The 17,969-nt window shown below is 37.4% G+C and overlaps 2 protein-coding genes across 8 annotated transcripts in view; one reads left to right on the top strand and one right to left on the bottom strand.

Moving 5' to 3' along the window:
* Positions 1 to 17,969, bottom strand: part of LOC122568315 (protein O-mannosyl-transferase TMTC1-like) — a 273,776-nt gene that overhangs the window by 158,885 nt on the left and 96,922 nt on the right. The window contains exon 1 of one of the 7 annotated variants that reach the window (XM_043727933.1): positions 9,744 to 9,979. The exons of the other annotated variants lie outside the window; for them this stretch is intronic. The gene's annotated coding sequence lies outside the window, so the exon portion shown is untranslated. Of the gene's footprint in view, positions 1 to 9,743; positions 9,980 to 17,969 lie in introns of those variants that run through there. 7 annotated transcript variants of the gene reach the window in all.
* The window catches only part of LOC122568327, a 117,447-nt gene continuing 110,063 nt past the window's right edge, over positions 10,586 to 17,969 (top strand). The window contains exon 1 of the mRNA XM_043727954.1: positions 10,586 to 10,687. Within this exon, the coding sequence (XP_043583889.1) occupies positions 10,668 to 10,687 (20 nt within the window). The 5' untranslated portion in view covers positions 10,586 to 10,667. The remainder of the gene's footprint in view (positions 10,688 to 17,969) is intronic.

Below are 17,969 nucleotides of genomic sequence, written 5' to 3'. Positions count from 1 at the left end.
CGTGTCTGGTAAAACAAATAGAATAGAGTCGTGCCTGAGCAAACAAGTAGAATTCTGTCTCTATGAGTCTACTCGAAAGAGAAGTTTTGACAATACTTGAGAAACTGACAGTTGACCTAATTCAAGGTACGTATATATTTTCATAAAGACACGTCATAGATAATCGGTTTTCCATATTTCGAAAAATATTCTTCATACAATGTGGCAGAAGGAATATTTATATACAAAAAACGAGAAATAGGGGACATTGTGTTTGTTTTATAACAAAAAGGTGCTTGTTTTATGTATCGATTCAGATAAGCAAAATATAGTGCAGCAGAGGACAAGGAAGTGATATATGACGACGCTTGATCAGACAAAAGACGCATGAATACAACGCGAAGAGTATTCAGACGCGGGAAGCCGAGATTTATGGCTGTGTTTCCACTACCATCATTGTCGAACATGATTCGAGATATTTCGTTCTTAGAATCTATATCGTGAAATACTAAAACGCATTTAATTCCAAACTACCTAGCATTGGAAAATAAACGTAAAATGCAGCAAGCGCGAAGAAGAGAAACATTATCGAATAAAAATTTCGAAATTCTATGTAATAAATACAAAATTAGAGACAAAAGTTTAACGCCTTATTTTTAGCAAGTTATAAACGTTCCATTAATTTTTAAAAGTCAGTGTCGTAATATACTGTGGTTCGTCAGTAACCAGGTATTTTGATCAACTTGTAGCAACACGATTGGAATTTTACCAAAGTGTAGAAATCAACGATGAATTAATAGTCGGAAGCAACGCTTGCTGTCTTTTTTATGGAATCACCAAGTTACAAGCGGAAATTACTAAAAGCATGAATCGCTATTTCAGAAATAATAATAACAATAGAGAACGTCGTTGAGATACTTCAACATTTTTGTTAACTACTCCGATTTCTCTTCACGTCTCCGACTGATTTCGTCTAAATCAATAATTGTAAGTAATGGAAATCGAGTCACCTCTCCAACTCTTTTCTCTCCCCCTTTAGTCTCTTACATTCACTGGAGAAATCGTCCTCAACCGCAGGACACGATCACCAGGCATTCCGATTCTGGGTAAATCGTGCACGGAATATGGTACTACCGGCAAAGATACCGGTTACTATTCTCTGGTGGTGCTTCAGTGATTTAAGAAACCCAGCCAGCTTCCCCTGCTTCCAGTCACGTATCAACGAGAAAGCGTACGATGATATATATCACTAACATTCAGCGACTTCGATCTTTCTTCCATCAGTATGAACTGTGTTTAATAGCATTTCGATGTGCCGACACGTGCTCGTAGAAACTGTTCCGAACAAATGAAAATATTGCGATATCGTAGATAGATAATGAACGATAGGATACGTATATATACTAGGATATCGTATCATTTGGACATAAAGCATTCTATTTCCGATTTTTTCAACTTCAAACGTAGTATTACGTTGGATATTTGTTGATTGTGCCAATGGTGGTAAGCGAGTTTTATTTGGGAAACGTTCGTTAGAGAACGTTCGAAAAGAAGACTTTTTAAAAATATTTTTTATGCCGTGGATTTTTCAAAAACATTCGTTTTTATTTTACATCGCTTCGTCAATGTTTACTTGAAAATTTTAACAGTTCAACTTAAAAGTAACTGAAATTTACGAACACTGTATTTTAAATTCTTCCTGCTTTTTATGAAGCGTCGTGCATTAATTATTTCTTATTCAACTTCTCTTTCACATTTTTTTTATTTCTCTTAATGAAGGTACCTTACTTGTACTTTATATAATTACTCTTTATAACCGTTAATGACACAATTCATATCGTTTCCTCTAAAAACGTTTTCGTTAAAGACTTCTTGATCTCGCCCTAATTTTTTAATTGCCACGAAATAGAATGAATGAATTTGAAAATTGAGTGAATAAATTCGTGAACTCGTGCCACAGAGTAACTATATACTGTAACAAACCACACATTTTATCCGCGACGTTTCCGCGAGATGATGAATACGCCTCATTATTTCTTGAATCGCGAAAATCACGAAAATCACGAAGGGACTTTAACCATTGTTTAGAAGTCTCCGGCCAGGCCAATTAATTATGAAAAATATAAACTCCGGTGCCGAAGGAACGGGGACGAGGCAAGAACCAAGGAATAAAAACCCTCAACGACGGTAATAATGGAACGAATGGGCGGGTACGAAATAAATGGCAGAGGGAAAGTAGTCGTGAATTTCATTATGAGAACAATGGTACTTGTGGATGAAAGAATTTGACGAAATTTGTCAGACGCTGAGAAAATCTTGCGATTTTGTCGATTGAACTCTAAGAATGTATTACGCATTTATATAGAATCTTTTAACAAATAAAGATATATATACGTAAACACACGTACTTCAAACTACATGCTAAGCGTACATATATTTTGCAAAAGTGGAGAAATAAAAAACCGAAATTTCTAAAAAATTTTTAAAACTCTATCAAGATCTCGTTTAAAAAATTATACTTGGTATCACATCAGTATTGGTATTAAACAGATCAATTTCGGTATTATATTGATAAAAGAGTTTTTTAATATCCGTCTAGTGTTTCATACGTATCGTTATAAGACAAACTTTATTTCCTGAGAAATGGCTGAAAGATTCACAGTTAATTTGTAAAAGATAAGAAAGGAACGAAGAGTAGTTTGCCTGCGTAAATGTCTGCGTAGATAAACTTCGTTTTTAATCTTGAAATCATTCAAACGTATAAAATCTAACAATTTTTCACACACAATATATCTACACAATAGTAGATTACCAACAAAAGTCTGTATGAGTAAAATACTATACGCGAAAAGCGTATTTTATCGGAGCTTGTGCTGCAAGACATCAATTCAGGGATAATCTTGTAAAACAAAGAGAAACCGTTTCGATCAAATCAATACAGTGGCGATCTTTGGTAAGCCATCGCCATGGATCATCATTTCTCTTCGTTAACTTTTTCTTTTCCTTCCCTCTCTCCCTCTCTCTTTTTCTCTGATCATCGTCACCCCTTTCACGTTCAACGTGGTTTCCGCCACCCTCTTGTTGTTACTCTGGCGCGAGCGCTATCCGCTTTCACATAGCCACGCATCCAGATCAGATAATACCGTGAATTACTGCCGCTTATACGCCTTGAGTGGCACCATATATCAACGAACGTGCTTCATTCCTTTCACAGATTGTGTATTGGAAAATATGGCGTGTCCATGTCGAACATGATGAAGGACCTTCCAACGAGAGCGCGCACAATGTTCGTACGTAATACCTCATAATCATTATGCATTACCGTCACTATCCGACCCACTGTAGAAATTACAGATACTACGCTTTGCAACGTTTCGCCCCCAATCGCATTATGGAGACCGATCTGCACGAAAATTAAACAAATAACAGTGTGTTAAAGCGACGATTGATCGACAATCTTCGTTCGCTAGAAATACCGATGGAGTTGGAGTTTCGAAGAATTCGAGTGAGAAACGTTAGTTGCAAAATTGAAGAATTCTACATTCATTACGTTTCAATGAGAGTATTTGATAAACAGAATATATGGCGGTATGTTCGGAAATCTTAGTAGCTCTGAAGAAATATCGTTGCCACGCAGTTATACACATTACGCTGACGTTATAGATTTTTATGTCGTTAGAGGGCCGTAGAAATTCGATTAATCTATGAAATATAATTATCTTTCAACTGGACGAAAGAAAGAACGGTGACTGTTCTAACACTCTTAAATTACTTCGATGGAGCTTTCGCGTATTGATAGAAGCCCTAGTGGATAAAAAACTTTCTATTCTTCTTCGACATATGCAACATATGCAATGAAATATAAAAATTATACGTATATTAAGTATAAAAGTACTAAGATAAATGTGATCTGATATATAAATTACTAATCACCGTTAACGATTCATTAATTGATAATCTTATAAATTGCAAAACACAAGATTATGTAACGGGTAACAGAAACCACAATGATTTCGAATTTTCCATTAAAACCTTCGCCCGTAGAAAACTGAATTTTCCCTTTAAAATAAAACAAAAAATGTATCGCTTAAGGCACTTCAGTACCGTCCAATAACATTTTCCTATAGCGGCAATATTTTCAAAAATATTCTCTCGTCACGGTTTTCGTGTTCCTCGTCCCATATATATGCGTCCAACAAATTGCTGCAAGTCTCGCCGACCGATCATGATTTTTGCATCGGGACTATTCGCGTGCCCTTTTTTTTCCAAAATTCCCTTCCATCGGTTCTTCGAGCCAAGCATCAAAAATGAGTTTTTCTAGCCTGTCTCCACGTCGATCCGAATTTCGTTCAATCAAACGGATTGAAAGTGCTGTCGAGGAAAGAGCGTTTCGTAGAAAGAGAAAGAAAGACAGAGGGAGAGACAGAAAGTATGCGCTATTGTGTTTCATGCAGTAGAACTTGGACGAACTCTCGTTGTTACTTTTTTTTTTTTCGCGGCACGGTTTCAGCCGGAAATCGGGGCGAAATGTCAAGAGAAATTACACGTCAGTCGCGTCTGCAACGCCGGCACGTAAAAACTGATCGACCGATCGAGAAAAGTGAACAATTCCGCGTCGGCGAATGGATGTTTAAAGGGTAATTTGGAACGATGCCACTGATCAATGGCGTCGGAGGTAGGCCTGATATCGCTAAGCGAAAATCCGACATAGAGCTCATCCTATAACGATCGTATCGAGATGCAATCGTAGAATGCCCCGGGCTTTGGTTTCATTGCGTCCAAATTAACCCTGCGATCGAACGTGTTCTCGTGACATGCCTCGTTAAGGAGCAGACTACAACCGATGCGGCCTGGCAAAAAGGTAAATAACGATAATTACCAGACTCTGTACTACCCTAAGAATAGCATCTCGCATAATGTGGCCACAATAATTTCCTATTGTACGTCGAGTCGCAAAATGTTGATTAAATACTGTTACTCAATGAATAGTTGCTTCTTAGTTCGAATCGATATATTATGGAACGTTTCACAGAGAAACTGATACCATCGCATTTTTTATTCCTACGTAAACTTTTCTGTAGTACGCGAAAGTTTTGCCGTGGTTCTTTTTTCTGTATGTTTGCGGAATACTTGGGAGGTGAACGTGTTCGGCTAGTTGTTGCAAAGTTTCGTTCGCAAACGAATTTTTAATTGTTGAAATTTACTTTGATATTTAAAATTCCGGTTTTTATCACTGATTTTCAGTAAATGTATCGTAGAATATTATTATTTAGAGGATTGAAATCACATTTGTATACAGTGAAAGTAAGATTTTAAATATTAAAATATGAGAAATAAATTGGACATATTTGAATCGCTCTTAATTGAAAATTGAAATAATGAAATGTAATTCGATGAAATTCATCAATCGCCAATACTGTGTCATTATCAATAAATGAAACATAAAGTGCAATATGTATTTCAAAGTTTAACGTACTTTCAGTAAAGCAGAATACGAAAAAGGATTTATTTGAAAGCGACAGTTTAAATTATTTAACACGTCATTGCCGCTATTTCGTTTCACAGGGAAAAAGTAACTGAATCGAAATAAAACGCACCATAATGTGATACGACTACAAGGCCAGAAGATGAAACTACATTAATTATGCAGATTAAGCCGAAGAAGAACAATCGGTGATAAAATTTCTGACGTTACGGCACGTTGGAGGATAAAGATATAAAACGGTCCTCCGTGCTTAACCCAGATACATTTTTATCGAAGGAATTACGACTCGAAAAAAGTGTGTAAAACGCTCTTTATACTTTTTATATCTTTTTTTTTATGTCAGAATGCTCTGTTGCGTACCCACGTTAAATTCACCGTAAGTAATGAAGAATAAGCGTTAAAGAAACGTCACGTTCGTTCTATTTTCTTCCCACCCGCCTCTCTCTTTTCGATTCCACGTGTTTCATGCATGATTCGACCGAAAACGGTCGATTTTAAAAGCCCCATCATACTTCACGAACTTGATTATTCATGTAATATTTGCTGTCAGGGGGAAACGTGTACGCGCGGTCGTGTACAATTGAAAAGAAAAAAAATGACATAAATCGAATGAAACATCGTTCATTGTGAAATAATCACAATTCGCTTTTCATGATATCGACAGCATTCGAGCGCTTATTGTTTCCACGTTGAATCGGACGCATCGTGAGATTTTAATTCGTAAAGAGGGACGTTATTATGAAAGAGGAAAGCCTCAACCTTTGGAAAATGTGCTGTTAAATGAAAGCTGATAGTTGTACGCTTATCATTTAACCGCAACGATTGTTTCGTCTCTTTTATCGAATATTTTATTACAATGAAAAAGTCGATAACAACGAACACGTATAATTACCTAATGTACCCACCCATACGATAAAATTATAATCCTCCAACTTTTAATATTAATTTATATTATACATTGTATATAGAAATCAGTTGAGTCGTATTTGACACTGAAAATTTGAAAATATATAAGCACTTGGCATACACATAGGGAAAACGTATTAAAAGTTGGTGAGATATCGATCATGTTCAATCTCAAGTTGAAGTATTTAAAAACAGATATCAGAGAAAACAAAAATTCCTTTATAGCCACTCGTTGTTTTCCCGGCCTTCATTATCAATAATTACCTACTACGCAGGTAAATTCGTGGGAAATAAAGCAGCGGGTATAGCTCTTTAACGAAGTTAAAACTAATTACACAACAATGTGTTCGACGAACGGCGAGCATGAATGAGCAGGGTCCTATTCATCGGTTTCCGGCCAGACCAATAATTCTCAATATTAAACGTTAACGAGCCTGCAAATTTTCTATAGATATATTTCGTGCCTACGAACAATTGCATCAGGGAAATCTATTCGAGCTCGTCCGACTGCTATGATCGCGGTCGCCGCGGAAACCACACACTGTCGCCAAGTTAATTTGGTATTCGCGCGGCGTGTAAACAATTAACGGGAAAATGCTTCGACAGGACTGTAATTGTATGATGGTCAAATTATTCGATCCTAAGTATTTGTAACTCTTTTGGCGCGAGTGCGATGAACAGTTATCGAAAGTTGAATCGAAAAGAACGATGAGGTTGAAATTATTTTTCGATTAAGTTAACTTGTTTAATATTAGCTAACTACTTCTTCAATATTCATATAATATTTAGAAGTGTATGTAGTACTTTGTAGTATGTAGTATTAGTAAATAAGCTTTTTAGAAATTCAACTGATCGATTACGCTTTTTGTTTTTACGAGTACGTGATTAAGGTTAAACTCTTCAAAAAGTATGCGCCATAATTTTAATAAAACATGCTGGTCCTTTTGTACTAATAGTAGATTCTTCACACAAGAAGAAAATTTTGTTCTTTAGAAATTTTAGAATCATCACACATTTATTCGAATGATAATGCAGAATGCATATGAGAATAAAGCGAAGGCAAAATGTGCTGACGGATCAGATAACTCAATAAGTTGGAAGGTTGCACTATTCAAAGATTCGAGTTCTGGTCCGGCAAGATGGTTCCATTGGTTCTTTTTATACCTACATATTCTATCCCGACATTCGTTCTTGCACCTTTTTCTTCTGAAGTGCCTAGATAACCGTATCAGTCCGATAAATCTTTATTTGCGGTACCAGCTGCACCAACTTTTCGAGAAAACTTTGAAGTCCAAAATCGTAGAACGTGTGGCAGATAACAAGAATAGGATAACCTAACCTACTTAGATCGTTCTATTCTTCAGAAGCTAGACGCGCGACTTCACAAATTTTCAATATCCAACGATAAATTATAATCTGTAATAAATGAAAGATTTCTTTGAAGGATCATTTTAAGATATTCGAATTATTTCTTAATCAGATAGAAAATAAAATCATTAAAGAATAATTCTGTTAAATGCAATAGTTTCATAAAAAACCAAGTTATAAAGATAACGCAAGAAAAGTTACAGACATAAACCTTCTCATTATCCATCGTGCTGCTTTGTGGTTGTACTCAATCCCAAGATCCCTACCCACAAGACCTTTTAAATACAATCTCACTCGAAAGGAGAACAGAGAAGCTGAAATTAATTTCTAAAATTGTCCAATTTCCAAAATCATCGAGTAATTACAATTCTACAATTTCTGTGATCACCGAACGATTCCAGCACGCATAATAACGTTGTTCGTCGTACGTTCGATCCACGCGACCTCGATAACCACGAAGAAGGAAGAAGAATCGTACATACGTCTCAGGAAGCACCAGCTACTTATCACACCGAAAGAATTAATCGTAGCTCTTTTTATCGACACAATTAGCCGCAGAAAGAAAGGAGGGACAGTTTATGAGGGGCTGATCCGGTCTTCTCGGTTGAGAACGGTGCACGAAAGGGCCGTACGAACGGCGGTAGCTTCGGGCTGCCGGTTGTTTCGTGGAGGCGTGAAGCGCAGGATGCGCTCGTTTCAGGCCACGATCGTTACAGTTGTAACGGCAGGGTGCTGCACGAAACTGCACGAGACCGGCGGCTGCTCGTGGAGCCGAGATTAATTACGTTCCCGGTTTTCTCCCGGGACCCCGGCATTAAACACGACGTTCGAACGATCTCGCATTTTCCACCGGAAGAAGAAGTGCGCGATGATAACGAACAATGAGCCAGCGAACGAAATTAGAACTCTCTGCCTTACCGTTATCCAGGCTCACGGTTTTTCGCTTCGCGCTTTATATCCTTCCTACCCGTTTTCGTAGTTGTTTCCACCGGTGTAATGGAAATTTGGTTGTTTATTGGCGGAAAGGTCGCGACCCGTGAAAAATAAGAAACACCCCGGGAGCAACGAGTATCGCGTTAGAAAGCGCCAGCCCACGGCCACCACGATAAATTGAACGGAATTTACGGCATGGACGAGATTGCTTACACTGCTTTTGAGAACGCTATTCTTTGGTTAGTCTCGAAAGCGGAGGAAATGTTCGGGCTTTAATCATTCTTTTCTTGCCGGTGCACGAGTCCTGTATTTGCGAGTGCGGTGAAAAGAGAATGAAAGAGGAGACGCGTTGAGTAATGTTCGTGGAAGTTTCCTCGGGCAATGTACACTTCTCTCCTTTCTTAATTACCGCGGAGTGCGTGAAACAATTTTTAGTTTTAGTTTTTCGTGATTCACGTTTTCATGATTCTGATGCTTTCTCGTGTGCTTCGTTTATGTAGAAAGATTAGTTACACTTCTCTTAACTCGTTGTTATTTGTTCGTATAGAATGATGATTTATATAGGTTGTTTATTAATTATTTGTCAATTAGAAACAGTTAACATAACGTTGATATAAAATAATTGCACGCTGATTTGCCAATCTACAATTTTTCTATGAGATCGTTGCTATTTATTCGTTGTAATTTATACAAATCGTCGATTATTTATTTATCGATTACAAACGATTACGATAATGTCGATGCAAAACGACTGATTGATAATTTAAGAGGTTATAATTTGTAATGGCACATAAGAATGAAATATCTGACTCGATTTAAAACGTCATTTAATTAATCAATTTAGAATCACTAGCGTTAACTGTTTGCATTTCAAAATCGAAAAAACAATATTGTTCCTTAATGACAAGCGCTTCTAATACGATATTACTAACCTAAATCGATACCTAACCCTATTACGGTAACCTGCAAACTGTCGCAGTCTAAAGTCATATACGAAAGTAAACAAAACTAGTATGAAATATTATACTTTTCTCGTTCTCGATTAAATCAATCGAAATGAAAAGAAACTTACCCAAGCACTGCTCGGTAGAAGAACAACGAAGCTCATCGTCGTCTGCCGAACACATAATACACACTGCACAGGTCAATTTTCTTCGCAAAACTATCTTCGCGTCACATATTCGTATCTGCTTGTCGGTGAAATGCGTGTTCTGACGAATAGAGTATCTATAAAACCACGTAAAACACACGAAACACGCGTCAACGTATGCGAGACGAGCGGATTTTGAACGCACACTCTTAATTGCGCAGAGCGACTGGCGTCTTTGGAAGATATAGATGGCGCAGCAAAATAAACAAGGCATCGATAGAAACACCTTTGGGCGGTGTGTATATTGTGTACGACCGTTCGTCGCAATACATACTACGCATTCGACATTCGCCGCGCAAAGGCACTCGAGTAAGCCCGTGATTATTCAGTTTCCATTCGCAACGACACGAAAGTATCGCGCGCTTCTGATTTAACGCTGGTTTTACAATCAAGCCACGACTCATAAAGCCGAAGTGCACGCACCTACCGCGGATTTACGAGCATATGCATACGCGATGCGCTTCAAATTTCCCCCTCTCACGCGCCCTTCCTCTCTCTCTCTCTCTTTCTCGCTCTCTCTGATCCGTTTCTCCGTGCCCTTCCCATCCTTTTTTACCCTTGCTGCCTTAACTTTATGACGTGAATTTTATCGAGTCAGAGGCTGTAAAGTTGCAATCAGTCGAAGCGTCGAACATTCCGCGGCGTATGTTCTGTTCGCGCGTTGTTTCTATCGCGTGCGTAGATGGTGTAGCATCGACGAGACGTCGCTGCGAGGAAATGGTGAAATACGAACCGTTCCTGAAAGGACTGGCAATAGTTCGACGACAACTTCCATTCACGATGGAAAGCTTCCTGAAATGAAAGACTTCTACCATTCTTGGCCTTCATCGAGCGATCGTAACTCTTATGGCATTTTTGAAAAGATCGTAAGTGCTTGTTGTTTTGTAAAACGAAAAAGCTGATTTATGTGCTCGGCTGTATTTTTATAGCATCGATGGCTGAATTCAATAGAGTTCGATGCTTAACCCTCCGTAGGCAACCTGACGAGATTTCGCTCGTGAATTCCTTCGAAGCGAATTTTATTTTTCTTGGAAACTTCTGGAACATTTCATTTAAAAATTTATTGTATAGCGTAGTAAAAAGTATAGTATTTCAGAAATTTTCTAGATTCCTTGAATGTATAAAATGATAAAAACGGTAAACGTGGATATAAATATGCTTGTTCAGCTTGCCAACAGAGAATTAATTTAAAAAGTTTCTTTCATCTCTGTTAGTGTATAAAATGTTCACAAATAGTAAAGTATTTTGATAGCAAGCACGTTTGATAGCAATAGAAAATTCGGTACGTGTACAATTTTATGTGTTGAAGAAAAAAATTATTAGAATTGAATGGCCGTGATTCTAATAATTGATATTTGAGATTGAAGATTCGAATTATATGACATGCGAGATTAAATAATTATTCGAGCGTACTTCTCCGATCGTGAATGAGATCATGAACGACTCTTTTCCTTATAATTTCAATAGAGCAGTGTAGCCAAGTTAAATATTCCCTTTTATTCTCGATATTAGCATTTCAAGACACGCGTTGCCTTTTTATGTCGCGCCATTTCTTTACTTAATAGCGTTACGCAATTTGCGTTTAATGTAACAGGATATAAATCTCATATCTAGTTGAATGAATTCATTAGGGCGGCTATGAAAAAGCAATTAATGGGAAATTTAGCTACATTGTGTCCAATTCTGAATTAATTAATTCACAGGATAACGTCACTATATGTTCCTGCTGTAAGCTCAATTTCATACAAACACGTATGAAACGCGGATATAATAAAATAATAGAAATAAAATATATCGCATAGTAGACGTCCCCATTCCTAAAAATTGTTAAGCGATCAGCTGTTTTTAATTATAGAAGAGATTATAGCGTATCAAGCGAGAAATTTCCACCTATGCAATTATAGGTCTATAAGAAATTTTCATCGCAGCTTTTAACCTTACTAACTATTTTCTCGCGTGTTACTAACTACTTTCATCTGAAGAGCAAATGTATACCAACCAATTTCTAGGAATCGATCACAAAACTCTGGACAAGAAAGCAATTTCGAAATCAATCATCACAAACGTTTTACGCTTTGTTTGAAATCCAGGAAATGACAAAATTTCATAAAATCAAAGGATGCATATAGACTTTTGTAACCGATTGTACTTGCACTAGTCGTCAATTAGTTGGCCAATAGAAATAACGTTTCCAATCTAACGATCGAGTCGAACGTTAACAAGAGTCGTCGAAGGTGCCAGGTACATGGCAATTAACGCGAACGAATTTCTCCTTGGTTCTCTCTTGCGATTCTTAACTTACGAACAACATAAATCGTCAAGACAGAGACGGGGAGAAAACAAGATAGAGAGAGAATTCGGTCTCGTGCATGCAAGCCGGGACGTGTTCGCAAAGCTCGGGAAGCTTTATCGTCCTCGAGTAATGGTTGGCTGTTTGCAAGGTGGAGGCGCGTATAAATTGCTTTGCGAGCAAGAGAACGGAGAATAAGAAGGAAAAACGAAAGATAGAAAAAAAGAAGAAATGACAGGATGGGTTGAAGAGAGACGAGGGCAGGCTAACTTCTCTATCCTCGCAAGATATCCAGGGCTATTTAGCGACGAAGAGAAGAAAAAGATGTACAATTCCGTGGGTAGAATACCTTTGGGTATTTAAGAAATAAAGTGACGCCTTGAACTAAACGCTTCTGCGTATACCAGCATGCCCTACCAATCCCTGTTTCTGGACCGCTTGGGATGAAGAAACATCCATATGAAATAGAGGAGACGGACAGTATCTTCTAGCGAATTGAAATACATTTCCATGCCAGATATGACGAAGCCCCGAGGAGAGACGACCCATCGTGAACCAACAGAGATCCTTCATCTAAAGCTAGCCAGGACGATAAGTTCGTCGGATCGGCATTTTCTCTTTCTTTACCCCTCCTCTTAAATCGTACTAGTTCCGCCGGGTATTGTAGGACAATGGAGAAACGCGGAAACAGTACTAAGCCCTATTCAGGATAGATTTCGTGCAATTTCGGGAAAAGGTCAGTCGGCGTGAACACGTTTCCAATTGTTCGCTGTCACCGTACGCTGAGTCGCTTGGTGGTGGTTCGAGAGAACTTAACAGCTATAGCAGTAATTGGAGACGCGAATGGTAAAATAACTTTGTTTAGTTACTGTTGAGAATTTTGGATCTTTGAAGCCGAAATAATGTTATAGGAACACAAAATGTACACTTTTAATTAATATCGAAATAGTTATACATTTATTTAATGGACGATCTCTGTTATATTTATCGATACATATTTGTACGCGTCTTAGCACTTTCTTGCATACCCGACTGTTAACCGACGACTGTTCCAGATGCTTCTAACGACTGAACTATTTACATTCATCTGTTTTCGAGACGCAGCGCACACACGTACTTCCACACACTGATACTCACATACAAGTATTCTTACTGCGCATTTAACCTAGTCCAGCACAGAAAATTATACATATCTCAACAAACCTCCGTAATTTTTTGTGCTGCACATTCATTTCCTTTTATAAGTCAATCAAACGTTTCTTAAAAATAATCTAAAATTTTCAAATTTGTTCCTCCCTACTACGGTTATTTTGGAAGGGTAAATTGTGCATTTTATTTTGGATACATGTACCATATTCTAATTGTACTTGCTCAAATTTTTCTGGCATTCCCTCAACTAATTTTTTCTTACACATTGTATCTAAATAATTAAAGTTTACATGTCCTAAGATCCTGTGAAATTTTTCCTTATTTGTCATTTTTTCTACATTTTTAGCGTGAGATTCTTGCCTTTCAATGTAACTACTTATTTTGTATAAACCATGATCTTTGAATGCGATCCCTATCAACTCTCTGTATTTGTTATATATCTTTAAAGTATTTCCTGCTGAGACTATCTTATTTTCATTCGTTACTCTCGCATAGCTAATCAAGTTATTATCCATTTCTTTCACGTAAAATACATTAGACATTGTAATTTTAATCCTCCTTTTGTTTACTTCAAAGTAAGTGGAAATTTTTCCGACTTTTGTTCCTTTTAGAATTCTACCGTCTTCTACTCTTACGTTTGTCGGGTTTTTTAAATTTTCGTACTCAACAAAATAAGAGTCATCATTTACAATATGATCTGAACATCCACCATCCAATATCCAATCTATCTTTCGCGTATCGCTAGTATATACCGTAATATCATTCTTACTATTATCGCGCTCTACTCGCGTTAGAAAGGATCCAATTTCTTGGTCGTCGTAGCCCTCGTTGTATGAGTAATTTGCGTCGTGTTGACTTGCCCTGTTGTAGCGTTGTTGCCAGCCTCTGCTTCGTCCTCGTTGGCCGTATCCTCGTCCTCTTTGGCCAAAACCCCCTCCATTATTTCCGCCATTGTTTCCGCCTCTGCACGTGTTTATACAATTTCTTACCACGTGACCGTACCTTCCACAGCCATGGCACTTTATGTCCCTTTTTTCGACTTTAAATATATTCGGCCTTTTCCTATCACTTTCACTCTGGCTACGCGTTTCCCACATAGTAATTTCATTTTTTAAAAATTTACAAGTGCGATCACTTTCTTTCAATGAGTCGACTAAATCACCGATATAACTCAATGAGTCTGGTAGCGTTTTCAACATATAGTCGAATTTTTCTCGCTCACTCACGTTTGCACCAGCACTTTTTAACTCCTTAATCATTTTTTCAAACTCCGTGAAAAATGAATTTGATTCCTCAAAGTCTTTCAGCCTCATCATGTCTAGTCTCCTTCTTATACAAATTTGCAATGCTCTTGACTCCTTCATATACATTTCGTCAAATTTTTTAATTATTTTTAAAGCAGTGTCTTGATCACCAACAAATTCTAATTGTTCATTTGTTATACTACCATAGATGTAGTTCATCGCCCAATGATTCTTTTCATCCCAGTTATCTTGCGCATCCGTGTCCATTTTCTCTCGTATAGCCGGTTCATAACATTTTTTACACTTTAAATACATTAATATTCTTTTCTTCCACATTGCGTAATCACGTCCATCGAATATTTGAAGTTTAAATTCATCGTCCCTTGACATCTTGATTCGTTTTCTATTTGCACACTTTTTCCCCTTCTTTCTCAAAAATAGCTTTCTTTATTATCCAGCCTTTTTATCTCTTCAGAACTTATTTCCAATTTTTTTTTTTATAAATCGACTTTTATATATTCACTCCCGGTTACAAGTGGTTCCATAACCTTAAATTACGGCAACCACGATTTTTCCTACCATGTTGAGAATTTTGGATCTTTGAAGCCGAAATAATGTTATAGAAACACAAAATGCACGCTTTTAATTAATATTGAAATAGTTATACATTTATTTAATGGACGATCTCTGTTATATTTATCGATACATATTTGCACGCGTCTCGGCATTTTCTTCCGACCAGATGCTTCTAACGACTGAACAGTTTACATCCATCTGTTTTCGAGACGCCGCGCACACACATACTTTCGCACACTGATACTCACATACATGTATTCTTACTGCGCATTTTTTTTTTTTTTTTTTTTTATTGTTTGTTTTTAATTTTACAATTTCTCCAGTGGGACATTAGGTAAAATATTGTAACTTGTAATTGAATAGCATGTGGATGGTTACCTCCAGCGGGGTACCATCTTCGTGTTTTTTAGGTTATATCCTTTGTGAGATCAGCTGGGAACTGCGCATTTAACCTAATCCAGCACAGAAAATTATACATATCTCAACAGTCACGATTCAAGTACCTACACGTATTGCGTTAAGTTTGGATTGCAGTTGCAGAGAATATCGAAAATATAATTTCTTTATACATATGTATAGTGTAATATGCGGGTGTATTTGGTATTTGCTATGAGCAGAATACAAAATAGGTAAATCGTCTTTCGTTCTCGGAGTAGTTGAAATTGTCGATAAAGTAGAAATTAAATTAGATATTATTAGCGTAGTCAGTGTCAGCGTAATCATGCAGTGATATAACGATAAATGAAGTTATAAGAAAGTATAATAAAATAAGGAATATATGTATATAGGAACGGACAAGGGAAAAACGTGAAATGAAAATGTAAAATTCGCATTCCTCGTTTGCATCAACTGAGCACAAAGTTTGTACCACGTGAGATTGTCGACGGTTAGACGAACGAGAATTTCACGACACATCCTCAGCGAAAGAGAAGAGACAATAAACGTGCGCTAAAAGATTTTCAATTTTTTCCGGAGTTTCCAAGTTACCCGGTTGACCTAACTATTCGCTCGGTTGACGCGGGCGTTTTAAAATTCCGAACGGAACTTCTGGCGAAGTGCGCTGTGTCAGCCTGAGAGAGGGACGTGTCGCCTCTAACCGTCTTATTCCGTACCGGAAGCAGGCCAAGAAAAGAAAGAAAAACAAGAAGAAGGAACGATGGAGGAAAAAATTTCCCTATTTTCCTTATTTCACTTTCAAGACACACCCGTCACTTGTCTTGGGAAAGTTATATTGTTACTTTCGACGAGGAAACAGGAGGGATAAAACGACCAAGAAGAAAATTGCACCACAGCTTTGCGGAATAAACGCTTAACATCGCGCCGAAGTATTTTCAGAGATTAACATGTTTCGTGCGCGTTCAATTTTACAGTGACGAATCGTTCGTTGAGTTGCTATACTCGTGCAAATCAACTAACGTAGGTAACGTAGATTTTGGAAGTTAGCGTTCTCGTTTATAGCACTGTGTGGCGAAGGAATTTGCAGTAGGGACAGAGAGCTTTTCGCTATAAGCTTCTAAACTCGCGCAGACAACAGAATCCCTAATAATAATATTCTACGTGTTGTCGCTTCCTTTTGACGTTTATATTAGTTAGAAGTTTTAGTTTGTACTACAACCAGCAACTTTAAAATCATTCTGTAATTCTCTTTCTCGACTATATGTATATTAGATGAGAATCGTAAATAACTTTTATTGGCCACCATAATCCAAGGGATTCTTTATATAAATTTAATATCACGTCAACGACGGAAGGTTGGCAACATAATAAAGATTCACGTTTGTACAAATTATATATTCTGATTTTAAGAATCCGCAGTTGACCGACTCGTAATCAAGATTTACGTTGAATCACGAGAAGACTAAAAAGTAAGAACTCAGTCTTTACGAAGTAACGTAAAAAAAGTAAGCAAAATTGAATTTATAAAGAAGTTTTGTCATTTTCTCGCTTATACGATAAACTTTAAGATTAAGCAAACTGCTTTGCAAAAATATCGCCGGTGGTCTTAAACGGGAGAGCAAGATGGAAGAAAGCAGTGCAGCGAAGTGAATTCGTGATTCGACGAAATAATCGAAACGTGGAAAACGAATGCTAATGTGATCCACACGAGAAACAGTATTTTCATAGTAAACGGTGGAACAACTTCGAGGATCGGAACAATACAGCTAATGGCGAAAGTTGTGAGACCGTGGCGAGGTTTTTCGTCTCATTCCTCTCTTGACCTACAAAACGACAATGTGGAGATGCCGAACACTCGACTTCTTCTCTGCAATAGTAAAAACTTCGATACAATCCTTCGACCCTCTGGAAACTGCCTTCGATACAATCCTTCCGATCTTTCCTGGAAATCTTTCCTTACTTCCCAGGTTATTCGCCCCAAGGGATAAACTTCTAAGCCCTTCGTGCGCCAATGAATCGTTTGCTGTTCGTTCAATGGGTCAAAAGGCGTCTCGGAAGATGAACAGAAGATTAAATAACAATAAGCAAACCTGTGAAGCCGAGCTTTGTAAGAAACGACATTCTCGCGAAAAAATTAATTGATCGAAGATTGTCCGATCGTATCGAAATAGGGGATACTGCTTGAATGATAGAGTCGTCAAAATCTTTAGTGGAAAAGGTTTCTACTCTTAGCTATTAATGTTTAAAAAAGAGGTAAATTAATTTCTTCGCAAAAGAACGAAAAATCCTTACGTAAAATAAATTCGATAAAGTAGCACTTTTGTCTTGTTCTCGTTAGAATTTCTCTGCAATTTACATTTTTCAACTGATTTCGCACCTTAAAATGAAATAAGAAATTGACGTGCTTTTGTGTTCCGAACGAGAGAGAATTTTTATAAATGTACGAAGAAATTCCAGAGACTTCCCTTTCTTTTTGCTGTATTTTCCTTATTT

This window comes from Bombus pyrosoma, linkage group LG6 (genome assembly GCF_014825855.1).
Source record: "Bombus pyrosoma isolate SC7728 linkage group LG6, ASM1482585v1, whole genome shotgun sequence".
Lineage (NCBI taxonomy): Eukaryota > Metazoa > Arthropoda > Insecta > Hymenoptera > Apidae > Bombus > Bombus pyrosoma.
This window is presented reverse-complemented; position numbering and strand designations above follow the sequence as displayed.